Source organism: Triturus cristatus, chromosome 1_2 (genome assembly GCF_964204655.1).
Source record: "Triturus cristatus chromosome 1_2, aTriCri1.1, whole genome shotgun sequence".
In the NCBI taxonomy this organism is placed as follows: Eukaryota; Metazoa; Chordata; class Amphibia; order Caudata; family Salamandridae; genus Triturus; species Triturus cristatus.
Window position 1 is genome coordinate 881918397 of NC_140580.1, and position 24808 is coordinate 881943204.

At 47.8% G+C, this 24808-nt stretch overlaps 1 protein-coding gene across 2 annotated transcripts in view; it reads left to right on the top strand.

Annotated features, from left to right (window-relative positions):
* The window catches only part of CFAP74 (cilia and flagella associated protein 74), a 927349-nt gene that overhangs the window by 843154 nt on the left and 59387 nt on the right, over window positions 1-24808 (top strand). For both annotated transcript variants that reach the window (XM_085609345.1, XM_085609347.1), the window contains exons 37-38: window positions 18604-18724; window positions 19017-19144. In XM_085609345.1, the coding sequence (XP_085465471.1) occupies window positions 18604-18724; window positions 19017-19144 (249 nt within the window). The remainder of the gene's footprint in view (window positions 1-18603; window positions 18725-19016; window positions 19145-24808) is intronic.

Sequence of the window (24808 nt, forward strand, 5' to 3'; positions counted from 1 at the left end):
TACCCCATGGTATTGGGTAGGGAGGCCTAAGCCCTGGACTTTCAACTGCTCACTCTGGAGGTCAAAATTAATGTCCTGCAGCTTGGCCAGACTGCTTCAGAGCTTCTCCCATTCAATGAGGCCCTGATGGATACCATTCTTGAAGTCTGAGCTAAAATATATATTGGCCTTCCAGTTATCCAGCAGTTTGCCAGGCGCCACCACCCTGCCCCAGGCAGCCCAAACTTTCTCTCTCAGCACTCCTCTCCAACAATTTTTGTGGTGCATGCTCCCACTAACCAAACCAACCCTAACGATTTCCCTAACACGCCTCCTGACAGAGAATCTAAGAGAGTGGAGACTTTTGGAAAATGCTTGTTCTCCTCCACTGGTTTGGCTTGACGGTCCATCAAAGCTTCCTGTTTACTTGCCCGTTATGCTTTCGCCCTCTGAGACTCGGTGGTACAGATCTTCCCTGCTATTTCGGAAGACCTTCGCCCTCTTCTCTCAAAAGCCATCCAAGATGGTTGTGATGTTCACAATTCATCGTGGCTTGGACACCACCGACTCTGGTGGGCGGGACCCAGGTCCAATGTCGCCATGCACCGCCATGTGTGGCTACGATCCACTGAGTTCTCCAACGACATCCTGTCCTCCCTAATAGACTTTCCGTTCGATGGGACTCGCTTGTTCAGGAACATGGCTGACTCTGCCCTTGAACGATTTTCTGGGCCTTTCCACCCTACCTCGCAAGCCACACTTCAAATGTTCCTTTAATGGCAGAGGCATGCTGTCCCACCCCAACAGGAACCCAGTAGTTTTGCAGGAGATGTCATGGTGCCCACCGCCCCCAAGGTCAGCATCCCACCCCAGTCCACCACCCCCAAAGCCCCCTGTCCCACCTACAAAGCCCCTTTAGTGTACCTTTAGAGAGCAAAAGCCAACCGGTGGGAGGCAGAATTCACAAAATATATCGGGGCTGGCAAGCGGCCACATTGAACAGGTGGGCTCTCTAAATTGTTCGCAAAAGCTATACTTTACCCTTTCTTTCGTCCCTGCCATACCTTCCACCGTCTACCTGTAGACTGACGGAGGACCATCTCTGCATTTCGCGGCAGGAAGTGTAGGCCTGTTTGGCCATAGGGGCTATCAATATGGTGCTGATGTGTGAAGTAGGGCATGGCTATTATTCCTGCTACATTCTGGTGCCAAGAAGGACAGAGATGTTCGCCCCATTCTGGATCTGCTCCCTTCTAAATTCTTCCTCTCTAAGGATAAGTTCAAAAGGCTCACCCTGGTCCATGCCTTGTCTGCTCTTTACCCTGGAGGCTGGATGGTGGCGTTGGATCTCCAGGATGCAAATTTACATATTTCCTTCCTGCTGGCTCATCGGTGCTACCTACTTTTTGTGGTGGAAAAGGAACATATTCAGGTTGCTGTGCTCCCCTTTGGTCTCTCCAGTACCCCTCAGGTGTTCGCGAATGTGGTGGCAGCAGCGCACCTTCGGAGGTCAGGGGCGCCAGTTCTCCCCTACCTCGATGACCAGTTGTTGAAGGCGGGCTCACCCCAGACAGTCATTCTACCTCCAGATTAATGCAAACCTTCTATCATCTGTGGTATTCACTATCAATGTGCTGATGTCACCCCTGAATCCTTCCAGACACTCCCTTTCATTGGAGCAATTCTGGACACGGTTCAATTTCATGCCTTTCCCCCAGGAAAGAGGGTGCAGGGCATTCAGTCTATGATTCCGACCTGTCTGCCTCGGTCTTGGATTTCAGTGATGTCGACTCTGAGGCTGCTGGGATTGATGGCCTCCTGAATCCTGCTGGTCGAGCATGCCTGGTGCCGTATGCAGACTCTGGATTGGGAGCTGTTGTCCCTGTGGGCCAAACATCAAGGGGACCTCTCTGACCACATATTTATCTCAGAGGAGACTGCAAAAGATGTTATGGCTACTGTACTGCGATTTGGTCTACGCCAGACCCCTCTCCCTTCCCCACCAGAACTGACTGGTACCAATGCATCGCTTCTGGGTTGGGGCGGCTATCTGGAAGAGTTGGAGATGAGAGACTTGTGGCCTCTGGTGGAGTCCTGGATCCATTTCAAGGTTCTGGAGTTGAGGTCCATTCATTTGGCTGAAAGCCTTCCTGCCATCCATCAATGGTAGTCTGGTACATGTGCTCATGGACAACATCACCGTTCTGTGGTACTGCAATAACCAGGACAGGATGGGGTCAAGGACTCTGTGACTGGGGGCCTTGCACCTCTGGAAATGGATGGGCCACCAAGGTGTCTTCTTGGTGTAGAACCACCTGGCTGGCTCACTGAACTCCAGGGTGTATTAACTCAACCTTCAGTGCCTAGCGGATCATGAGTGGCTGTTACATCCGGAGGTGGCGTAAGAACCTTGCTTTGATCGATTTGCCACCGCGAAGAACGTGCAATGTCAGCACTTCAGTACATTGGAGTTTCGTGGGTGTCTCTCTCTGCCTTTTTACAATTGCCAGATCAGCATTCCTTTATTAAATTTGCCATTTGTGATGCGGTTTTCGAAAGGACTGACATCTGCTTACCCCATCTCCATTTGTGATGAACCAATGGAACCTCAATCTTGTTCTTACATATCTGATGTGTACTCTATTCTAGTCGCTCCACAGTTGTCCTTTACGGCTTCTCACCATCAAAACTGTATTCCTAGTTGCCATCACTTTGGCACAGTGTGTGAGTGATCTTCAGGCCTTGTGTGTTCATCCTTTTTCCCCGACAAGCTGGTTCTTCATACTAGGGACCCTTTTCTCCCAAAAGTTGTGATGCCGTTCCACCAATCTATCACTCTGCTTGCGCTATATGCTCCGCCTCACCCTTCTAAGGAGTAGGAGAGGCTCCATCACTTGCATCCTAAGACGGTGCTCAGCTTCTACATCGATTGCACTAAAGACCACTGGGTTGATGATCAGGTCTTTGTGGGGGTCCCCTTAGCAAAAATAGGCAAGACTGTGTGGAGAAGTGCACCATCTCACGATGTATTGTGCTCTGCTTCAAAATCTGTTGCATGTCCATTCCACCAGGGCCAAACCTGCTGCCACTGTGTCACCATTCGGCGTCCGGGTTCTAGACACATGCCAGGTGGCCACATAGGCGTCCCTCTATATGTTCACTAAGCACTATTGTCTGGGTAGCCAAGTCTGCCGAGAAGGGCACTTTGTCCACTCGGTCCTGCAGGTCTATGTGGTTTGAGTCTATCCACAGCCCTACTTGTAGGTACTGCTTTAGTATCTATTCAAAAGGCGAGGAATCTGCGGCTAGAAGTCTCTATCAGAAGAACAAGTTACTGTGAAAATGTGACTATTGGTTGAGTGAGGTGAAACCTTACTCAAGCAACAGCCATAATCCCTGTCAGGGTGGTGTACAAAAAGTCACCAAATTAACCTGTGCTTAATCCTGTGGTAGCTTAGTACATAAGCAGTCGAGCTTAACTTAGAGGCGATGTGTAATGTACTTATGCAGCACACAGAAACAGTAATAAAGTAAAAACACAAGACAGGAAAAATCCCACACCAATTTAGAAAAATAGAATTTATTTCAGTAAATTATTCGAGATGAAAATGAATAAAATCCAATTAGTTGAACAGGAAATATCCACTTTCAAAGATTTACATAAAAGTACCGCAATAGGTGCAAAGCGCCAACTGAGGGTATCTGGTCACGCTGGACCGTGACAAAATCCCAGCAGTTTGGCCCGCTGTGTCACCGGATTCAAGCTAGTTTGGCTGATGAGGGGTGATGCCCTGAAACCAGTCCCAGGATGCTTGTATCTGAAAGAGACTAGTAGTTATAGATTCTCAGGAGTCAGACTGTATCCGGAGAATTTTTCTTCAGCAATAACCCTGCGCTGTGGTAGGTGGCGTCGGTCGACCCCGCGTCCGTTGTCGCCGTCGTTGTCGCCTGGATGGCGTCATGGTGCCTACTTAGACGCCACCCCTGCGCACTAACATAAGTTCTTTCTTTTTCTGCGCCAGCCTTGCGCAGATCCGGTTAGAGCTTGCCCCTTAGTCATTTTTGGGCTAAACTTTTTTTTAACTTTTGTTGACGTCATTTTTTCGAGTCCTCGACTCCTGGTGCACGAGGGATGTCCCATCGTCGAACCGGATTCAAGCCTTGTGAATCTTGTCACAAACTGATGTCTGTGACAGATCCGCACCTTGTGTGTTTCTGGTGCCTGAAGTACGACCACGACCCGAAGTCGTGCTCCGACTGTCGGGCCATGAATCCAAAGTCTTTGTGGGAGCGGTCCCAAAAGATTTTGGAGTCCCGGCAGTTGGCTCTGCATCTCTCACGGTCTCGCTTAAGGGGAAGGTCTCGAGACCGGTCGCGGAGCCATCACACCTCGTCCAAATCTTTGCACTACTCGGGTAAGTCGAAGCACAAGAAGAAGACGGAGAAGCACTATCACTCCTCGGCTTCTACCCACCTGTCGGCTGACGCGACACGGGAACCAAAGCGTCGTCGCTCTAAGGCTCCGTCTCTGGTGCCTGATTCAGGGACGACTACTTGCCTCATCCCGTTTCTGGGAGTCGGGGCGTCCCCTGCCCAGCTTCATGCATTTTACAAAGCCCTCCATTCCATCTTTGGGCAGCCCAACTCCGCTGGCGTGCCTTCGGGCCCCACAGAGCCGGTTAAGGCCCATGGACCTTCGATGCAGGCGGCTCCGGCCCCGCGCCGCAGGGTCCCCATCGATCCAGACCTAGATCCAGATCGACACAGGTAGACCTTACTCAACCTTCCCCGGCGCCTGAAGCCCCCAGCACCGGCCGTGCTGCTGCCGACACCGTCCCCATCCGCATCCCCGAGATGGACCCGGAGCCGGATCGATGTCAGCCGATGTAGAATCCGACGCCGGAGGGTAGTTTTGTGATCTTGTTTTTCCCAGGTGTTCCCTATCGCCCTGGGGGTGGTGATAAGGACTGGGAGGGGTCGCTGGACCCTTTAACAGACCTGCTGTAAGAGTCGGACTGGTTTTCTTTCTCACTCTACCGTGGCTACGGAGGAGGAATGTATGACGATACAACGAATGCCTTTACAACACAGTTTTTACATCGCAACATCCATTACAGCGCATGATTTTACATCTCATGCCATCACAAAGCATTTTTTGAAACTACATTTACAATGCATACCATTACAGCGCATACCATTACAGCGCACACAATTGCAATGCATATTACTTTTAGGGCAACAGTAGGGTAAGTGTTGGATAGTGTAGGGGTAAAAATTACTATTCCCACTCCAGTGACTGCAACAGTAGGGTAAGTGTTGTATAGTGTAGGGGTAAAAGTTACTATTCCCACTCCACTGAGTGCAACAGTAGGGAAGGTGCTGGATAGTGTAGGGGTAAAAATTATTATTCCCACTCCAGTGAGTGCACCAGTAGGGTAAGTGTTGGATAGGGGAGGGGTAAAAATTATTATTCCCCATTACTTACCTTATATTTCATTGTAATGGCATGCGTTGTAGTGACATGCGTTGTAATGAAATGCGTTGTAGTGACATGGGATGTAATGGCATGCGATGTAAAGGATGTTGCATTATAATGACTGCGTTGTAAAGGTAGTGCGATGAAATGACTGTGTTGTAAAGTTGTTTCCCCGGAGGAGGGAGCGTCCTATGCAGTGGTGTTGCATAGGGCAGTTGAGACTTTGGGCCTGGGGCTCCCTACGGTAGCAGTCAGGACTAACCTCCTGACAGAGGTGCTCCAACCAGCGCCAACTTCCTCTGAACCACTCTTGCCCTTCAATGAAGTGCTCACGGACGTCCTTCTGGGCACTTGGTCCAAGCCCAACACAGTGGAGCAGATGATTGCATGCCGCCACCTTCCGGCTTCGGACGATCCCATTTTCCTCTCCCAACACTGTTCCCATGAGAGCTTGGTGGCCCAAGCCTCTTCTTCCAAGGGCACATTCCCTTCTGCACCCGCGGATAGGGAATCCAAGAAGCTGGATCATCTTGGGAAGCGTATGTTCTCTTCCTTCAGCATGGCGCTGCGGTCTGAGAATACCGAATGCCTCTTGGGCCGCTATACCCATACAGTCTGGGATACGGTTGCGCTGGTGCTGCCTCAGTGCCCAGAGGAGGCCCGCCATTCTCTCCCAGGCATTGGCGGATGGGAGAGATGCAGCCAGATTGACGATTCGCTGTAGACTAGATACCGCCGACTCTCTGGGCAGAACGATTGCAACGTCGGTAGCCCTTCGGCGCTACGCCTGGTTGAGGACGTCTGGTTTTTCGGGGGATGTTCAAGCAACCTTGCTGGACATGCCCTTCGATGGCCGTCACCTTTTTGGTGACAAGGCGGACTCGTGCTCAAGCGTTTTAAGGATTCTCAGGCCAGGTCCGTAGGCCTCGCTGTATCCTCCCGTCCCCCACAGTCTGCCGTTCGTCCCTTTTGTGGCTACAGAAGAGACACCCCACCACGTCCGACCCAGTACAGCCACTGGCCCACGCAAGTTGCCCAGCTTCTGCATGGCCGCGGACGTGGGACCCAGCAATGCCGGTCTGGGAACCAGCGGGCGGGCCAGGCTACCCTTTCCCCCCCGCAGCAGCCTCCAAACCCTCCTTGTCTGTCCTTTCAGGGCCATCAGTGGCCAGTGGGTGGAAGAATTTGCCATCACCTCTCCCACTGGCAATCCATCACGTCAGACAGGTGGGTTTTGCAGATAGTCTGAAAGGGCTACTACCTCCCCTTCGAGACTACCCCTCTCTTCATGCCACCGTCTCTCGATCGTATGTCGGAGGATCATTTGACACTTCTCCGCCAGGAAGTCTCAGCTCTCTTGGCCAAGGGAGCTATCTAGAGGGTACCTGCTCCTCTGTAGACTTTTACTTCCCCAATCTTATATTTTATTTAATCTTTAACCTATAATTATTACCTTGCTCTTGAATCTGTACAGCAGTATCCAGCCTAGCCAGTGCTTTATGGTCCCTAAATTGTTAATTGTTTTGGACCTCTTTTCAGTAAATCCACCCTTCATGTTCCTACAAGTGTTTCTTTGTATATATTATTGTGTGCTCCTCTGTAGACTTCACTAGCCCTTTATTTTAATTGTATGTAACCTTGATCCAATGATTATTGCCTTGCTCTTGATTCTGTAAAGCGCTCTGATACCTCTTGGTCTAGCTAGCGCTATATGAAACATTTAAAATAAACCTGCGCCAGAAGTAGGTTGTGGTTGCTATTCCCGCTACTTTCTGGTGCCCAAGAAGGACAAAGGCCTGTGTCCTATCTTAGATCTCAGGGCCCTCAACCGCTTCCTCCGGAAGGAGAAGTTCAAAATGCTAACCTTGGCTCAGGTCCTGTCTGCCCTCGACCCCGGAGACTGGTGTTATTTATGGTTCACGGTAGACCACAATAATTTTCAGTTCACCATGCTCCCCTTCGGCCTTACCAGTGCCCCTCGGGTGTTCACGAAAGTGATGGCGGTGGTCGCAGCTTATCTGTGCAGATCAGGGGTTCCAGTCTTTCCCTATCTCGACGACTGGCTGTAGAAGGCAGGCTCGCCCCAGGCGGTCATCTCCCACCTCCAGACTACTGCGGACCTCCTGTATTCGCTGGGGTTCACTATCAACGTGCCGAAGTCACACCTGACTCCCTCTCAGTCGCTGCCTTTCATCGGATCTGTTCTAGACAGTTTCAGGCCTATCCTCCCAAGCAGCGAGTCCGGGATATTCGGGCTATGATACCAATGTTTCAGCCTCTATCCCGGATTTCGATGAGAATTACCCTGAGGCCGCTGAGTCTCATGGCCTCCTGCATCCTGCTGATAGATCAAGCCAGATGGCATATGTGGGCTCTGCATTGGGACCTGAAGTTCTAGTAGGAGCAGAATCAGGGGAATCTTTCTGACTACGTCCGGATCTCGGAGTGGACTGCACAGCAACTGCAGAGGTGGTCAACACACCAGGATTGGGTCAGAGGTACATCCCTTTCCCTTCCCCAACCAGACTTCACGGTGGTGACTGATGTGTCACTTCTGGGATGGGGCGCCCACCTGGGAGAGGCGGAGATCAAAGGAGTCTGGTCTCTGGCAGAGCCGGGTCTCCCTTTCAAGCTGTTGGAGTTCCGGGCGATTCGCTTGGCACGGAAGGTATTCCTTCCCTCCCTCAAGGGGAAGGCAGTGCAGGCGTTCACGGACAACACCACTGCCATGTGGTACTGCAACAAAGGCGGGTGAGGTCGTGGACTCTTTGTCAAGAGGTTTTTTGCCTTTGGACATGGCTAGAACATCAGGGCATTACCCTGGTGGTTCAACACCTGGCATGTTCTCTGAACACCAGAGCAGACAAACTCAGCCGCAGGTGCCTGGTGGATCACGAATGTCGTCTTTACTCAGAGGTGGTGCAAGGTCTCTTTCAGCAGTGGGGAGAGCATTGGTTAGATCTGTTCACCACCGAAGAGAACATGCAATGTCAGCAGTTCTGCGAGTTGTAGTTTCCAAAGCAGCACTTGCTCGGCGGCGCTTTTCATCATTGGTGGAGCTGCGGTCTCCTGTGCGCCTTCCCGCCTGTACCACTTCTGCCCCAAGTGCTGAAGAAAATCAAGCACGACCAGGCCCAAGTCATTCTTGTGGAACCGGACTGGGTATAAAGAGTCTGGTAACCTGAGCTCCTGAGCATGGCCATCGATCCTCCGATCAGACTGCTCCTTCGGTAGGATCTTCTGTTGCAGCAGCAAGGGACGGACCTCCACCCAAACCTGTCCAGCCTCCACCTCCTTGCGTGGAGATTGAGCAGCGACAGTTGACAGCTTTTGACCTTCCTCCTGAAGTCTGTAATATCATCTTGGCAGCCAGCACCATCCATTAAGAGGTTATACGCCTGTCAATGGAATAAGTTTGTGGCATGGTGCACAGCACAGGCTGTGGATCCCCTTTATGCCCCTCTATCTGAGGTTCTTTTGTTCCTTCTTTCTTTGGCCCAGCAGGGCTCTGCTCTGGGCACTCTGAAAGGCTACCTGGCAGCCATTTCTGCCTTTCTTCAGCTGCCAGATCTGCTCTCTTTGTTCAAGTCCCCTATTGTATGACTGCCTTTCTTGTTACCATCACCTCTACTCGCAGAGTGAGTGAGCTTCAGGCTCTTTCTTCTAAGCCTCCTTTCTTTTCAGTGTATCTGGACAAAGTGGTGCTTCGAATGAGATCCTTTCTCCTGCCTTAAGTCGTCACTCCCTTTCACATCAGGCAGACTATTACTCTGCCCACCTTTTTCCTGCCTCCGCCCCTTCCAAGGAGGAGGAGAGACTTCACCGTCTGGACCCAAATGTTTATTGTCTTTCTACCTTGACCACGCAAAGGAGTTCCGGTGGACGATCAACTCTTTGTAGGCTATGTGTTTGTCAAAAAAGGTCGGGCTGTGCAAAAGCATACTATCTCTCGATGGGTAATCCTTTGTATCAAGATTTGTTACACCTAGGCTAAAAAGGAACCTCCAGTGGGGCTGCACACTCATTCCACTAGAGCTACGGCAGCAACCACTGCTTTGTCGCGGGGAGTTCCACTCATCGATATCTACCAGGCAGCCACGTGGGCTTCTATGCACACGTTCACCAGACATTACTGCCTGGATAGTCATCTCCAGAGGGACTGCTACTTTGCCTGTTCTGTCCTCCAGGATTTTCTGGTGTGAACTTTGTTCGCAGACCCTCCTCCGGGGATAGTATTGCTGGGGTATTTATTCTAAGGTAAGGAATCTACAACTTATAGCCTTTATCATATGAACAAGTTACTTACCTTCGGTAACGATGTATCTGTAAGAGACATGTATCAGTTATAGATTCCTTACCGCCCCACTCATCCTCCCTGCTCTGTGAACTGACTTCTAGAGTTAGGGACACCCTTATAGGGCCCTAATGTGGCGCACCAGTGCTCAGTGTCTTTCATGGCTCTGCGCTTCTGGCGTGGAAAGTCGTGTCAAAATTGAGGTCAGCATGCAGGGGTAGCGTCTAAGTAGGCACTTCAACATCATCCCGGCAACCACGAATCCGACGACCGACCAAGAGACTTTGTTCTCTTTGGACTATTCTGTCCCCAAACATTAGATTGATTCAGGAGTATAGGACAATACTTTACATACACATAAATATTAGACTTTGATTCTCAAATAAATGACAGTTACTAAAAATGTACAAGTTACTCAACACAAACAACAACATAAATAAGTTTATGTATATATGTTGGACACCTATTTATGTTCTCGCTGTTGAATAACCTGTAAATATTTAGTAATTGTCATTTATTTGAGAATTAAAGTCTTTAATTTTTTGTCATTTATTTGAGACAAGGTCTTGCTTGTGGTCCAGAATGTAAAGTTTTTTTGTTTCATTTGTATGTTTCAACGTACACATCCAATGTGGTTTTGAATGCAAGAAAGAGTGGTACAATATTGAGAGGCTTTCCATACAAACAAAAGATAGTAAATATCCCCAATAGATGTTGGAATAGAGAGGTGCAAAAATATTACGTAGCCTACTCAGAATAATGGATGTATCTATGGTGTGAGGGGTTCTCTTTGCTTATTTTACTATCTAAAAGTGGCAGTTTCAGAACTGCAACTTAAAACCAGATTTTACCATTAAAGAGGGCTTAAATTACAATTTCCCAGGCACCAAACATGACTTCCCTACCTTTTCCCAATCACTTATTAAAGTAATAATGTAACCCAATGTTATCCTAAGAGAGAGGTAATAGTGAAAAGGGAATTTAAGAGTTTTTCACTACCCAGACATGTAAAACCTACAAGAACAGGGGTGGGAGCACACCGCTACACCGCCCAGCAAGGTTCACCCCTGGCATTATGGTAAATGCAGTCTCATGTTGTTTCCGCAGATGGTGCTGCTCTCTAGACACGTGTTTCTGGTTCTTTAACCGTCATCAGTAGAGATTACAGGCTTCAAATTTGTAGTTTGCTGAGTAAGCTGCCAAACATCACATCAGGTCGTGTACCTCTCACTGGCGCGCGGGTGCTTCTTCCATGAGCTCATCAGCTCAATCACTCACAGGAGTGATTTTAAACAGAAACAGGGGTGGGAGCACACCGCTACACCTCCCAGCAAGGTTCGCCCCTGGCATTATGGTAAATGCAGTCTCATGTTTGTTTTGCTAGAATATTTACGAGTGTTTCGCCAGAGTTGGCGCAGATGGTGCTGATCTCTAGACCTGTGTTTCTGGTTCTTTAACCGTCATCAGTAGAGATTACAGGCTTCAAATTTGGGGTTTTCTGAGTATGCTGCCAAATATCACATCAGGTCAGGTACTTCTCACTGGCTCGCGGGTGCTTCTTCCACGAGCTCGTCAGCTCAATGACTCATGGGAGTGCTTTTAAACAGGAACAGGGGTGGGAGCACACCGCTACACCTCCCAGCAAGGTTCGCCCCTGGCATTATGGTAAATGCAGTCTCATGTTGTTTGCTTTGCTAGAATATTTACGAGTGTTTCGCCAGAGTTGGCGCAGATGGTGCTGATCTCTAGACACTTGTTTTTGGGTCTTTAACCTTCATCAGTAGAGATTACAGGCTTCAAATTTGGGGTTTGCTGAGTAGGCTGCCAAACATCACATCAGGTAATGTACCTCTCACTGGCACGCGGGTGCTTTTTCCACGAGCTCGTCTGCTCAATGACTCACAGGAGTGCTTTTAAACAGGGATGGGAGCACTCAGCTACACCTCCCAGCAAGGCTTGCCCCTGACATTATTGTAAATGCAGTCTCATGTTGTTTGCTTTGTTTGATAGCGACCGACGGTGGCTATCCGCCCAACATCTTTCCCCGCCCGCACGCCATTTACCCCCCACCCTATTACAAAGGCGGGGGCACAGCGACAGACGGAAAGACCGTCCGCCGCTTTTCCGCAGGCAGGCAGGCAGTCCTTACGATTGCCTGCCGTGTGGTTCTGGGCCATAATATGGTGGTGGTGCCTAGCAGTCACCGCCCGCCATATTATTATGTTTCCGGATTTTTGCCTTGGAAAGGCATGCGGTCCTTGGCTTTGGGGGATCGTTGCAGGCCCCCGTGGCGTTGGGGGGTGGGGGGTGACAGGCACCGCTGTGCATACCAATGCACAACATGTATATTTGATACTGTGGCGGGTGCTGCACAAAGCACCGCCCGCCACAATGTTAAATATGTGGGATGCGACCGCCAGGGTGGCGGTCGCATCCTAATGGGCACAGCGGGAATGCCGCACCTCTGGTGGTCGGTCTTGTTTACTGTTACGGTGACGGGCGGACATCGTAATGGACCCCCATATATGGTGCTATATGCACAAGTGGTTATGTAGGATCTTGCAGCCGTGTGGCCCCGGGCACAAGGTAACATTATGAGACGAGCAAGTCTCCGTTCTGCTGTGGCTCACTTTAAATGCTTCTTGATTGTGCGGAGGCAGAAACGTTAACCATGTGCGCCTCACACATGCTCATCTCCCAAGCAATATTTTTAAGCAGGAAGCTGAATTGTGCTAACGTGGGATTAAAGAACAATAATAATGAAAACGAAACAAACAAAAACAGCGATGAGAAATGGAAGTTGAAAGGGGCCCTGGATCCCATGTATCCCCCTGGGTTGGTGTCTCAGTTCCTGCCTCGGCCCTGACCTTGCAGGGTTCTGGCCTTAAAACACGTACATACATGATTTAAATAAAAAAACAACAACATTGCAGAGTGGGTTCGGATGCATGGCTCTCCCTCATCCTTAAGTCCTAAAGTGGGCATGAGGAAGTAACATAGGATTAGGGAGGGCAGAGGGGGGATCGGTAGTAACAGCCCCCTTTATAGCCAAAACAAAGGGAGCTCAGTGCATGGCTGGAAGCAAAGGCATCTGTCCTCATACACACTTCCCCAGGGCAGCTGAGATGCTCTCTCCAGTTCAGACCCTCCCTTGAGGTTTTCACTGTCATCACAAATATATTTAGACACAGGTTTGTTTCATTTTTGCTGTTTTCCAGAGCCACTACTGTGAAGGTAGTCTTTATGTCCCCATGTAAATACATATAATAAACAATTATAAAATACACCTTTCAACAATTTAAATGTTAACATTAAAAAAAGGATTAATGTTGGCTTAAAATATAGCGCAGCACTAGTAAAGGGAAGCCCCGGACAGGTTTGGGTTTCAGGGCGGACACAGGAGGGAACATGAATGTGTTTATTTAGAGACTTTTGAAATTTAGCATCAAGCATGGATTACCATCCTGACCGAATTTAGCACTACAGAATAATAAGCAATGTAACAAAAGTACACTTTTTAGATCGCAAGAACATGTTGCGAGGTAGGATAGTCAGCAGACACGTGGACTTCAGTAGTGGAAGTTTATAGTTGGCTGTGAAGCGGGTGAGGGGGCCAGAAAGCATGACAAAAATGTCATACCATACCGTTTATTTGAATAAGCCCAGGCTTTCCTCGGCAGTGCTGGCCCATCAATCCACGGGGAGGAAGCGTTCTCCAGAAGGAAAGCACAGTCCCATCTGGCCAGGATACACCAAGAACAGACGGGGCAGCGGTGGCCCTGAAGGCATTCACTCACAGGACTTTAAGCACGGCTATAAGTAAATTCAGTGGAGCGAAGGGTAGGGGTCCGTCTCACCGGTCCCCCAACACTGAAAGAGTGCACTGTTCACACAATGTAGACTGACAAACACATAGCACACACACAGCAGACACCCCCCACCCACACAGCAAACACACCGCACACACACAGTAGACAGACACCCTCTGCCCGAGAGGATTCAACACATCCCAGACAATCTGCTCTGCGGCCTGGAAGGGCCGCCCTCCCCTCTGCCGGAGCTGGGTCGGAGGTGCCTAGGAATAGCCCACGCCATGTTGCCATGGCAGTGCCCGAGTTTGCCGCCCAGCTGGGCACATACATATAAAGCTTATGGCTATAAAACACACAGACTGACGCCGTACAAGTGACAAATAGCACCAGATCAGCCTTGCCGTTTAAACACCCAGGCACAGCACTTCAATAAACAGGCAATGTAATTGCGGCACCGACACCTCGGTTCAAATGTAAGCAAGTGGGTCTGATTAATTGGTGAAGGGGCGCTGGGCTCGAGTTGCGCCTGGCAGCTTAGAAGGACGCTTTGGTGAGGATTGATGACGGCGCACAGGTCTGCGTAAATGTGTGTTCGGTGATACAGGGGCCACGCAGACATCAAAAGAACAAGCCGACACGACAGGCAGAACAAGCGCAGTGCAAGAACAGGCCTACACGGCAGGCTGAACAAGCGCGGTGAAAGCAAATCGCGCAGCTAAATAATTAAATAAACAAGCCACGGCAGGCAGAACAAGCATAGTGAAAGCAAATCACGCAGCAAATCGTAATTAAATAAACAAGCGCGGTACTCAGCAAGACCTATAAAGCTGTCGCCACATCACGCCATTCTGGGAATGAAAACAGAAAGTGCTCACTGAGTAATTAGAAGACACTGTGTCCAGCCTCGGAGTAAAAGATCCAGTCTTGGTGGGCGGGGACAAAAGTGGACAGGGTGGTAACCAAAAGGGACTAAGCAGCCTCCTTTTCAATCGTGAGCCAGCGTTTAGCATAGAGGATGACGGGAGTGTATGAAAAAGATGGTCAGGGCTTCTGTAAGCTTCTGAAACTGTATTGATTTCAAGAAGCCCTCGCAGAGTGAAGCAGCGCATGCATGCTGCAAAGCCAGGCGAGACCTAAAAGGCAGTTTTCCAACTGCTTGTATGGCACATTGTAATTGGGCGGGTGTAACCACCGACATGTAGTCAGTCGGACACCTGCCCAATACGATGGAGGTCGGACACCTAGCTGACCGCCATGGTAATGAGGCCCTTAGTGCAAAAAAGAGCACTTGATGGATGGAATGCTGTGCAATGTCAAACACTCACCGCAGTCACAGATCTAGGCCTGAATCCTTTGATTTTTGCTCACCACACTATTACAGTTTGGACCCAGCCATATGCAACTCTATCATGACCCTGCTCCCCCTGGGAACACTCCAGCCCAAACTGCCAGGCCAGCTCCTCCCTGGACCGGAAACAAGCATCCTAGGACCAGTTACAGGGCATCACCTGACTTGGCAGTTCAGGCTGGACTGTTCCCATTGGAGCAGGATCAAGACTAATTTGTATATAGCTGGTCCAAACTGAGGTGGCATGGTGTGCAAAATAATGATGGACCAATATTTAGGTCATCAATTGTACCCATACCTCAATGACTGGTTGGCCAAAGATCCTTCTCTACAGTGCACATAGAAATCAGATATTTATTTTGCATTCAGTTATTCAACAAACAAGGACAGCTGCAGGTCAAAGACAAATCATGCGGCAGCCATCACCTTCTGAGATTTCCAATAGACACTAAGGAAGCAAGGGCATATCCTTCTCATGAAAGACTACCAAATGTCACTGCACTGGCTGGTCATCTGAGAAAATAATCTCAAGTCAAGGTGCTCTTACTAAGGCTGCCAGAATACAGAATGCAGGATGTCATTGTGCATATGCCTTATTCATTTTCTGTTTTTAAAAAATGCTCCCAATAAAGAACTATGCTACTTTATGAATTACTAACCTTGGTTTTATACCCAAAGTCCAGACTGGTTTCTGTCTCAATGAGGTGCTTGTGCTAAAGACATTCTACCAGAACCCTTCAAACATGTTATGGTATGTTATGTTATTTAAATGTATTGAGCGCAGGGGGTCTCTCGGGACTAGAGCATCCACACATGTCAGAAGTTAAAATTAGCAGAATTTAAAGATGTAAAAAACTATTTTTTGAAAGATTTTTTAGATGAGACTAGGTCAGAGCAGGAGCTTAAGTGTAGTGGTAACTGATTCCAATGTTGGGGGGCCAGAAAAGAAAAGAACGGCCCCCATACCTGGCGTACGAATGCTCCAGGGACATAGTAGCAGTTGCTCTTTAGACCTAAGATTGCGGGTTGCGATGTAGGGCTGCAGCTTGTTTTGCAGGTAGCATGGGAAACCTCCATGTAAAGACTTATGGACCGGACATAGAAAGAGGGTATTTTCTCTTATGGGAAGCCAATGTAAGGCTCTTATCATAGGTTCAGACAGACCAAGCACGCAGCTGTACTCTGTATAATCTGAAGCTTGGTAAAAAGGCCCTCATTCACTGCAACCTTTAGGGTATTTCCATAATCCAGGCAACTCATAAGGAGTGTCTGGGTGAGTGATTTCGTGGTCTGCAAAGGTAGCCATTGGAAGGATTTCCTAAGTATATGCATCAAGCCAAAGCATGATCCAGAGATTGAGTTCACATGTTCTTTCATGGACAAGTTTCATTGATTAGGATGCCAAGGTTTTTGACTTAATTTTTTGGAATTGTAGCCGGTCCCAGTTCCATGGGCCACAAATCATTTAACCAAAAAGAGTGAGCTTTTCTAAAAAGCAGACTCTCCATCTTACCAGAGTTCAGTTGCAGGTAGTTAGCTGACATTCAAGAGACAATATTACCGAAGGTGCCTTAAGTTGTATCTGGGCAAGATGAAAGACTTCAGAAAATTGGATCGTTTACTGGTTGCATTCTCAAATCTACCCAAAGGCTATCTGCTAGCGAACAAGAAACTTCTAGATGGGTAGCAGTGGTAACCACCTACTGCCACACAGAAGTATGGCAACCACTTTCAGGGATAGTTACTGCACATTATACAAGTAGTATGGTGACTTTATCAGTGCTCTATACAGGAGTGTCTGATAGATATGTGCCATGCAGCCAATTGCAGAAATTGTCACACCTTTACACAATACTACTGCTTGGCTCCATAGAGGACAGAGATATAGCAGTGGAACAAGCAGTTCCTCGCTATCTTTTTGTATGGGACAAGGTTTGCTATTTTATACCACCTTACGCAATTTCAATGACTTCTTTGTCACACTAATTGCTATTCAGATTCATGCATGAGAAGCTACGAAAGATCCAATGCTGGTGAAGAAAACACGTACTTACCTGTAACTTCTTGTTGTTAGCATTGCTTTATCTAGCTATCAAATTCTTCAGTAGAGAGAGCTGTACCAGGCCATCTCCGTTTTGTGGGTAATGTATTACATGACAGTGAAATTGGTGTTCAAGGTGAATTTTTGTCACTTAACATTGGTTGAAAGTTCAACTGGTTACAACCCATACACGTTCATGCCATTGAGCCAGGTTTGGACAAGTTGTTTTCTGAGGAAATAGCAAGAATTCTGGTTTAGTGGGATTAAGTTTCACATTGGTGCTGAACATCCAGGTCTTGAGAAGGTGCAAGCAGTATTTGTGGCACTGGGGCAAAGGGAACATTCAAACATAATTACATGTTGTTGGCACACTTATACATTTAGATGTGGTCATCAGTGAGTAGAGCCAAAAGAGATTGCTGGTAAAGGTTGAAGATGGAACTCGAGGGAACTGGAGGTGCCCTTATGAAAAACTGATTGGATAGGTATGAGGGGAACCAATAAAAGACATTTCCTGTGAATCTGATTCAAGAAGAGATTAAATATATTTTACGGACTCGCTCACTAGACATCAAGCACTCAATCTCCTTTAAACTATCAATCTGGAACTGGCTTTGAAATCCAGGTTTGGGTTGAGCCTGACTCTTATATTTGATGCTAGTTTGACCTAATGCAAGAGATGTATGCATACTCTCCCAAATGAGGAAAAAAGTGGCCGAACATAACTTTAGCTGAACGTTTCCTGAAATCGATTTGGGGCTGACGTGGGCAGATTGGATCCTGTGAAGCCCTCCTTTTCAATTGTAATCGCAATGCAAAAAAAATGACTTCCTGGAACTGTGCAATCATGGTCTATCTCTGCTGATTTACTAATATTGTCTAAAGAGAGTTCCCTGAACAGAAATCAGTAACTGTTTCAAGTTATGAAAACACAACACTATTTAATCATTCACATTGAACCAGATGATAGGCAAAAAATAGTACTTTTTAGATTGCAAATGGTGGTGTTGAATCTGCATTAGGCATACGTAGATATGCATAAAACCACATGGCTATGTGGGATCTTTGGAATGTTGAATTTTATGTATCTAGAAAAACCTATTTGTCCAATTAACTGATGAGGGTTCTTTAAACTATTGCATGGATAGTACCAGATAATTTGTAGACTAGATTAGTATACCAGATGCATGAGAAGGATCTACACCATTGGCTTCTCAGAAGTTATTTCTTGAAACCTGTAGTCTTACATCATACACCGAGATAACAGGCATGCTAATGAAAAAACTGGACATGTGGATATTATTCCCAAGTGATGTTAGGAGTCTACCAATTTTTGTATTGTTCCAGTGCTGCTGTACAGGACATGTTGACTGTATTTTTTTCCATTTGTGGAGACATTTTTGAGGTATACATTATTATTGTTGTATGAGTCACATTTTGTAAGGAGTACTTATGCCACATTGGTGGGGATTTGCTTCACTGTGAAATATATGATGATGACAGTACAGTGGAAGTTAGCTGGTGACTGTCAATTCCATGACATAAAAAGAGATGATACATTACAGGGAAAATAAACTATGATTCATTTTAATGAGGCAATCACTAGAGGTGAGTTGGCCACACCACTCACCAATGTTTCCCTTTTGTTTGTAGGAAGTAGTCCACATAATCCGTCTGAAAGGTGCTGCCAGAAATCACATCATGTTCCTGGAGGGAGGAGATCCCATTGACGTGTCAGTGGAGTCCCTCGCTATCTTACCTACCAATGAAGGAGGTACCTACCATCTATTCTGTATGGAGTAGTATTAGCATCAGGGTCTTACTCCTGTTTGATTCAGAGTTCCATTGCGGAGAACATATCACAGTAACAGGCTACTTTAAAGTGTGCATTTAAAAGAAAATAAATGAGCGATTTACATGTTGCATTCATGTGAGATGATCAAGGTGCTCTTGGCATTCAGCCCCTTTTGTCCAATGTAGAACATGGCAAGAGTATGCCTTTTAGAAACAGTACTAAAATGTTTTCACCATGATTAAATTAATGCTGTAGCCTTCTTCCTATTTAGAACCTGAATTGACAGTGCACCCTGTAGTATTAAGCCTACATTGCATCCAGACAGAAACAGAGCGCAGAACAGCAGTGAGGGAACTGCACATCGGCTGTATAAGGACAACACAACAGAGCGGAAAGAAGGTGATGGAAGTAGATGCTAAGCATTGTAGGCACTTATTTAACAGATGCAAATGTTACCCTGGGATTTAGGGTGCATGTAATTTGTCCTATTGTCCTTATATGGAGTGTGATCTGAAATTGCATTGCCTATTGGTTTCTAGGACAATGAGCAGCTAGTAAAATAGCTCATGGGGTTAAAGCAGTGAGAATAGGCATCGTTGAGACCTGCAATATATAGGTTTGAATACTGCCACCTCATCATCTTACCTATTCAGCGTCTATAAAATCAGTGTTTTTGAGTTATGAAACCGTAATACTTGTTCTCCTTCAGGGAATCGCCATTGAAATTGTAATCACTGAACTATCACGCCTATATGTGTGATCCCTATATACATCTACTATCTGGAACTCTCTGGCAAAGCTAGTTAAGAATGACACTGAACATTCTCTCATTTAGAAAAAGGCTTACGGCCTTCTCATTCACACGACAACTGACTTGAAGATACACTGGACTGCTCTCTCCCTCCTCCACATGCCCCCTGCATGATTCTGACTGATAAAGAACAATTTCCCCTTAGACAAACACTCTACTGTAGCAGACCCACCTCTCATAGATTTGATTTTCTATAGCTATCGGATATTTCCCTCTACCCATGTACTGCTCATCTTGTCTGTTCCTCACTCTTTAACCCCTATTCCTCACCCTTCAACCCATTGAGTCTCTTCAGATTGTGTTAATTTGATGTTCCTGCAGAAGTTACCACTTACAAGGTAAGTCAATTTAATTGAGATTTTATATATATTTAAGATAAGGAACAGAGAATAGGGAAGGATGTCTGCATAAGCAAAAGAACTGTCTCTAACAGCCAGTTTCTGATGGATACATCTGCCTGTGGATTCCTCACCTTATGAATATCCCCTGCGCCAGCATTCCACGGACATTTTTCCAAGCTCTCCGCGCCGACGAGGTCGTCTCAGCGTCATGGCTCCGCACGCGGCTCCGCATGACGTCACCGGAGCCATAAGAAGACCATGTCGGCGTGATGACGTCAGTTCCCTTTTTTCCGCGCTGTCGACACTAACGTTTTTTTATGGGTGTATGATTCAGAGGATGTTTTTGAGGACTTGTGTGAGGCAAGTGGCCTTGACACCTCCCCTGAATGGGACTTTGTCTCTCAAGAGGCTTCCCCCTCTAAGGATGTTGCTTCATACCATACGGTTATTAGGAAGGTTGCGGAACCTTTGGACTTACAGCTTCCTGTAGCTGAGTATAAACCTAATCTTCTCACTGAAGTTCTTCACTCTCCATCTTAGGTTGTTGATCCGCTTTTACCATTTAATGATGCTCTGACTGAGCCAATACTAGAGGTGTGGCGCAATCCTCTTTCAGCTCCTGCAGTTTCGAGGACAGTCTCAAAAAGGTATAGGCCTGCTCCTGGAGATCCGGTTTTTCTTTCCTCCCACCCCTCTCCTGAAAGTCTAGTGGTGCAGGCTTCTTGCTCGAAGCAGTCATCACCATTTGATGGTTCCAAGGTTTTTGGTGAAAAGGCGGACTCTGCCCTGCAGAGATTTAAGGACAGTAAGGCAACGGCGGGGTCATTAGGTCTGCAGACTCATTCAAGAGGCTACGGATATAAAAGGTACCGTGGCTTTGGGAGATCTTCCTTTCGTGGGTCCAGACAGACTCAGCAGCAGCAACAGCAGCAGAACCCCTTGTATAAGAGCTACAGGGGTAAAGGCACAGGTCGCCTTCGTGGAGCCGGACGTCATCCCTCTTCCTCCTCTACCTCCCCAGCCCCTCCTGGTAATGCAGGAAAGCAGCCCTAGATCCGCCATCCTGGATCATGTGGGTCCTGTGGGAGGTCGGCTTACCCATTTTCTACAGGATTGGAAGTTAATCACTTCAGACCATGGGGTTTTAGAATTTGTAGAAAATGGGTACGCCCTTTCCTTCAGGGAATTCCCTCCTCCTTACCCTCCTTGCCAGGGGTTTTGCACGGAGGACCATTTGCTTCTCCTTCAGAAGGAGGTTCTTACTCTGTTACAAAAGGGTGCGATAGAGGTGGTTCCGGAGCAGGAAAGTGGTCAGGGGTGCTACTCCCGGTATTTCCTGATCCCCAAGAAGGATGGCAGGTTACGCCCTAACCTGGACCTCAGAATCTTGAATCTGTTTCTCAAGCAGGAGAGATTAAAGATGCTGACCCTAGCGCAGGTTCTTCAGGCACTGCAACAGGAGGACTGGATGGTGTCCATCGTTTTGCAGGATGCGTATTTCCATATCCCAATCCTGAAGTCACACAGGAAGTATCTCAGTTTTACGGTTGGGTCGTAACACTAACAGTTTGCGGTCCTTCCGTTTGGTCTTACTACTGCACCTCGAGTCTTCACCAAGGTGATGGCAGTGGTGGCTGCCCATCTCAGGAGATCGGGGATTCCTGTTTTCCCCTACCTGGATCACTGGCTTCTGAAGGCGTGATCGCCAGAGATGGTGCTTCATCATCTGCAAGTTACAACTCAGCTGTTGTACAAATTGGGTTTTTCGATAAATGTACCCAAGTCTCACCTGGTGCCTTCTCAGCACAACCTGTTCATAGGGACAGTATTGGATACCACTGTGTGTCGAGCATTCCCTCCTCCGCAAAGGATTCTCGACATTCAGGAAATTATTCCCTTGTTTTTCAATGGAGCGGTTGTTCCAGTTCTGAAGGTCCTTCGCCTGCTAGGTCTATTCGCTTCCTGCATTCTGTTGGTCAACCATGCACGCTGGTACAGGAGGGCACTCCAGTGGTGCCTCCGCAGGCAGTGGTATAAACACAACGGAGATCTCAGGGAGTCAGTCAGGATCTCCAGAGAAGCTGCAGCGGATCTGTCTTAGTGGAGCGTGGAGGGCAATCTGACTCAAGGAAAGCCCTTTAATCTTCCTCCATCTGTGACCGCAGTGATAACGGATGCCTCTACCCTAGGGTGGGGTGCTTATCTGGTGGATCTGGAGATCAAAGGTCCTTGGTCTCCTGAAGAAAGATTGTCTCATATCAATCTTCTGGAATTGCGGGCTATACGTTTGGTGCTCAAGACCTTTCTCCCTTCCATTCGCGGTCAGTCGGTTCAAGTCCTGACGGACAACACTGCAGTGATGTGGTATGTCAACAAGCAGGGTGGAGTAGGGTCGTACCATCTCTGCAGAGAGGCGTTGCGGCTCTGGTCCTGGGCTCAGGACCATCGGATTTGCTTGATGGCAAATCATCTGGCCGGGGTGTTGAACGTGCGTGTGGGCAGTCTCAGTCGGCAGTTCTCCGCCGACCACGAGTGGAGGCTTCATCCAGAGGTGGTTCGACACATCTTCTGGACGTGGGGGACTCCTCGGGTGGACCTGTATGCCACTCTCTAGAACGCGCACTGCCCGTCATTCTGCAGTCTCCAGTTTCCGACGCAGGGAGCGTTGGGGGACGCGTTTCAGTTGAATTGGAGCTCACAACTCCTTTACGCGTTTCCTCCCATACCCTTGATTCCTCGGGTTCTGAGGAAGATTCGCCAAGACTGGGCCCAAGTTATATTGATCGCCCTGGACTGGCCAAGAAGGCTGTGGTACACGGACCTTCTTCACCTCTCGTCGCACCCTCCGCTCCGTCTCCCTCTCAGGGCAGACCTCCTCTCTCAGATGGAGGGGCAGGTTCTACACCCCACCTCCAGAGCCTGCACCTTCATGCCTGGAGATTGAACGGGGCAACCTGAATTCTTTTTCTCTCCCGCCTGATGTGGTGGATGTTATTTTATCGGCCAGGCGACACTCCACCAAATCTGTCTACTCCTACAGGTGGTCGAAATTTGTTAGATGGTGTGGAGAGAAATCTATTGATCCTCTGAAAACGCATCTTTCTGATGTTCTTTGTTTTTCACTTCATTTGGCTCAGCAGGGTTGTGCTGTAGCCACTGTTAAAGGATATTTGTTGGCTTTGTCAGCATTTCTTTGTTTGCCCGACCAGCCCTCTCTTTTTAAGTCTCCAATAGTCTTAAGGTTCATTAATGGGCTTACTAACATGTTTACGCCCACTCCTTTTATTATGCCCCAGTGGGATTTAAATCTGGTGTTGACTTTTTTAATGGGTTCTACGTTTGGACCTATGGATAGTTGTCCATTGAGACATTTAAAACGGTCTTTCTAGTGGCTATCACTTCGGCTAGGAGGGTGAGTGAGCTCCAGGTTTTGAGTTCAAAACCTCCTTTTCTGACCATACATGCTGAAAGGATGGTACTCAGGACCAGGGCTTATTTTTCTGCCTAAGGTGGTAACTCCCTTCCATCTAGGACAGTCGATTACCCTCCCTACTTTCTATCCTCCCCCTCACTCTTCCAAGGAGGAGGAGAGACTTCATCGTTTGGATCCAAAGAGGGCGATTAACTTCTATTTGGATAGAACAAAAGACTTCCGGCAAGATGATCAGCTTTTTGTTGGATATGCTGGTCGTATGAAGGGCAAGGCAGTGCACAAGCGCACTTTATCCAGGTGGATCATCTTGTGCATCAAGATTTGCTACTCCCTGGCCAGTAAGGAGCCTCCTGTAGGCATTAGAGCTCATTCCACCAGGGCTAAGTTGTCTACTTCTACCTTGTCCAGGGGTGTTCCTGTATTGGACATCTGTAAAGCCGCAACTTGGGCCTCCCTCCACACTTTCGCAAAGCATTATTGCTTGGATTCCGAGGTGAGGAGGGACGGCCATTTTGCGCGCTCTGTTTTACAGGACTTTTTTGGTATAGAAGGGTGGACACCCTCCTCCGGGAGTGGGACTGCTGTGGGATTCTAGTCATAAGGTGAGGAAGCCACAGGCAGATGTATCCATCAGAAGAACAAGTTACTTACCTTCGGTAACGCTTTTTCTGGTGGATACAGTATCTGCCTGTGGATTCCTCACTGACCCACCGACCTCCCCATTGTCCACCCTTTTAAACCTTGAAAGATGAGGTATTGATTATTTGTTGTTTTTGTGTACTCAAGATTTTATTATCTCTATTTGTCCATGGTTGACTTATTTGAAATGTGAGCTTATAGGAAATGTTTGCTTTCCTTTTTCTCTTTACACTGTGTGTATTTGGGTGAATACTGTGTACTATGTATGCATTGTCTCTATGGTCGGTCCGCCCGTTGTGCCTCGGTGGCACGGAAACAATGGGTGGAACTGACGTCATCACGCCGACGTGGTCTTCTTATGGCTCCGGTGACGTCATGCGGAGCCACGTGCGGAGCCATGATGCTGAGACGACCTCGTCGGCGCGGAGAGCTTGGAAAAATTTCCATGGAATGCTGGCGCAGGGGATATTCATAAGGTGAGGAATCCACAGGCAGATACTGTATCCACCAGAAAAAGCGTTACCGAAGGTAAGTAACTTGTTCTTCTAACCATGAGCATTCCAGCTTCAATGCAATACTCCAAGTTCTTGAATGTGACTGTACCACAGGTCCCTGTAAGCACATTTTCCAATATGCAGTACTGTGTTTTACTTACCAAACATCCCTATTTTCAGTGAAGCCATCATGTAGCTGGGAACTCGTTTTCACCAGTGTCCAGCACATGCTTTTAGAATGGCTGCCCTGATCACTTGTCCTGGCAGTAATGGAACTGGCCAGTACGTTGGCATATCTGCTAATGCAATTATGCCCTCACATGTAGTATAGTGGTACATGTAGTA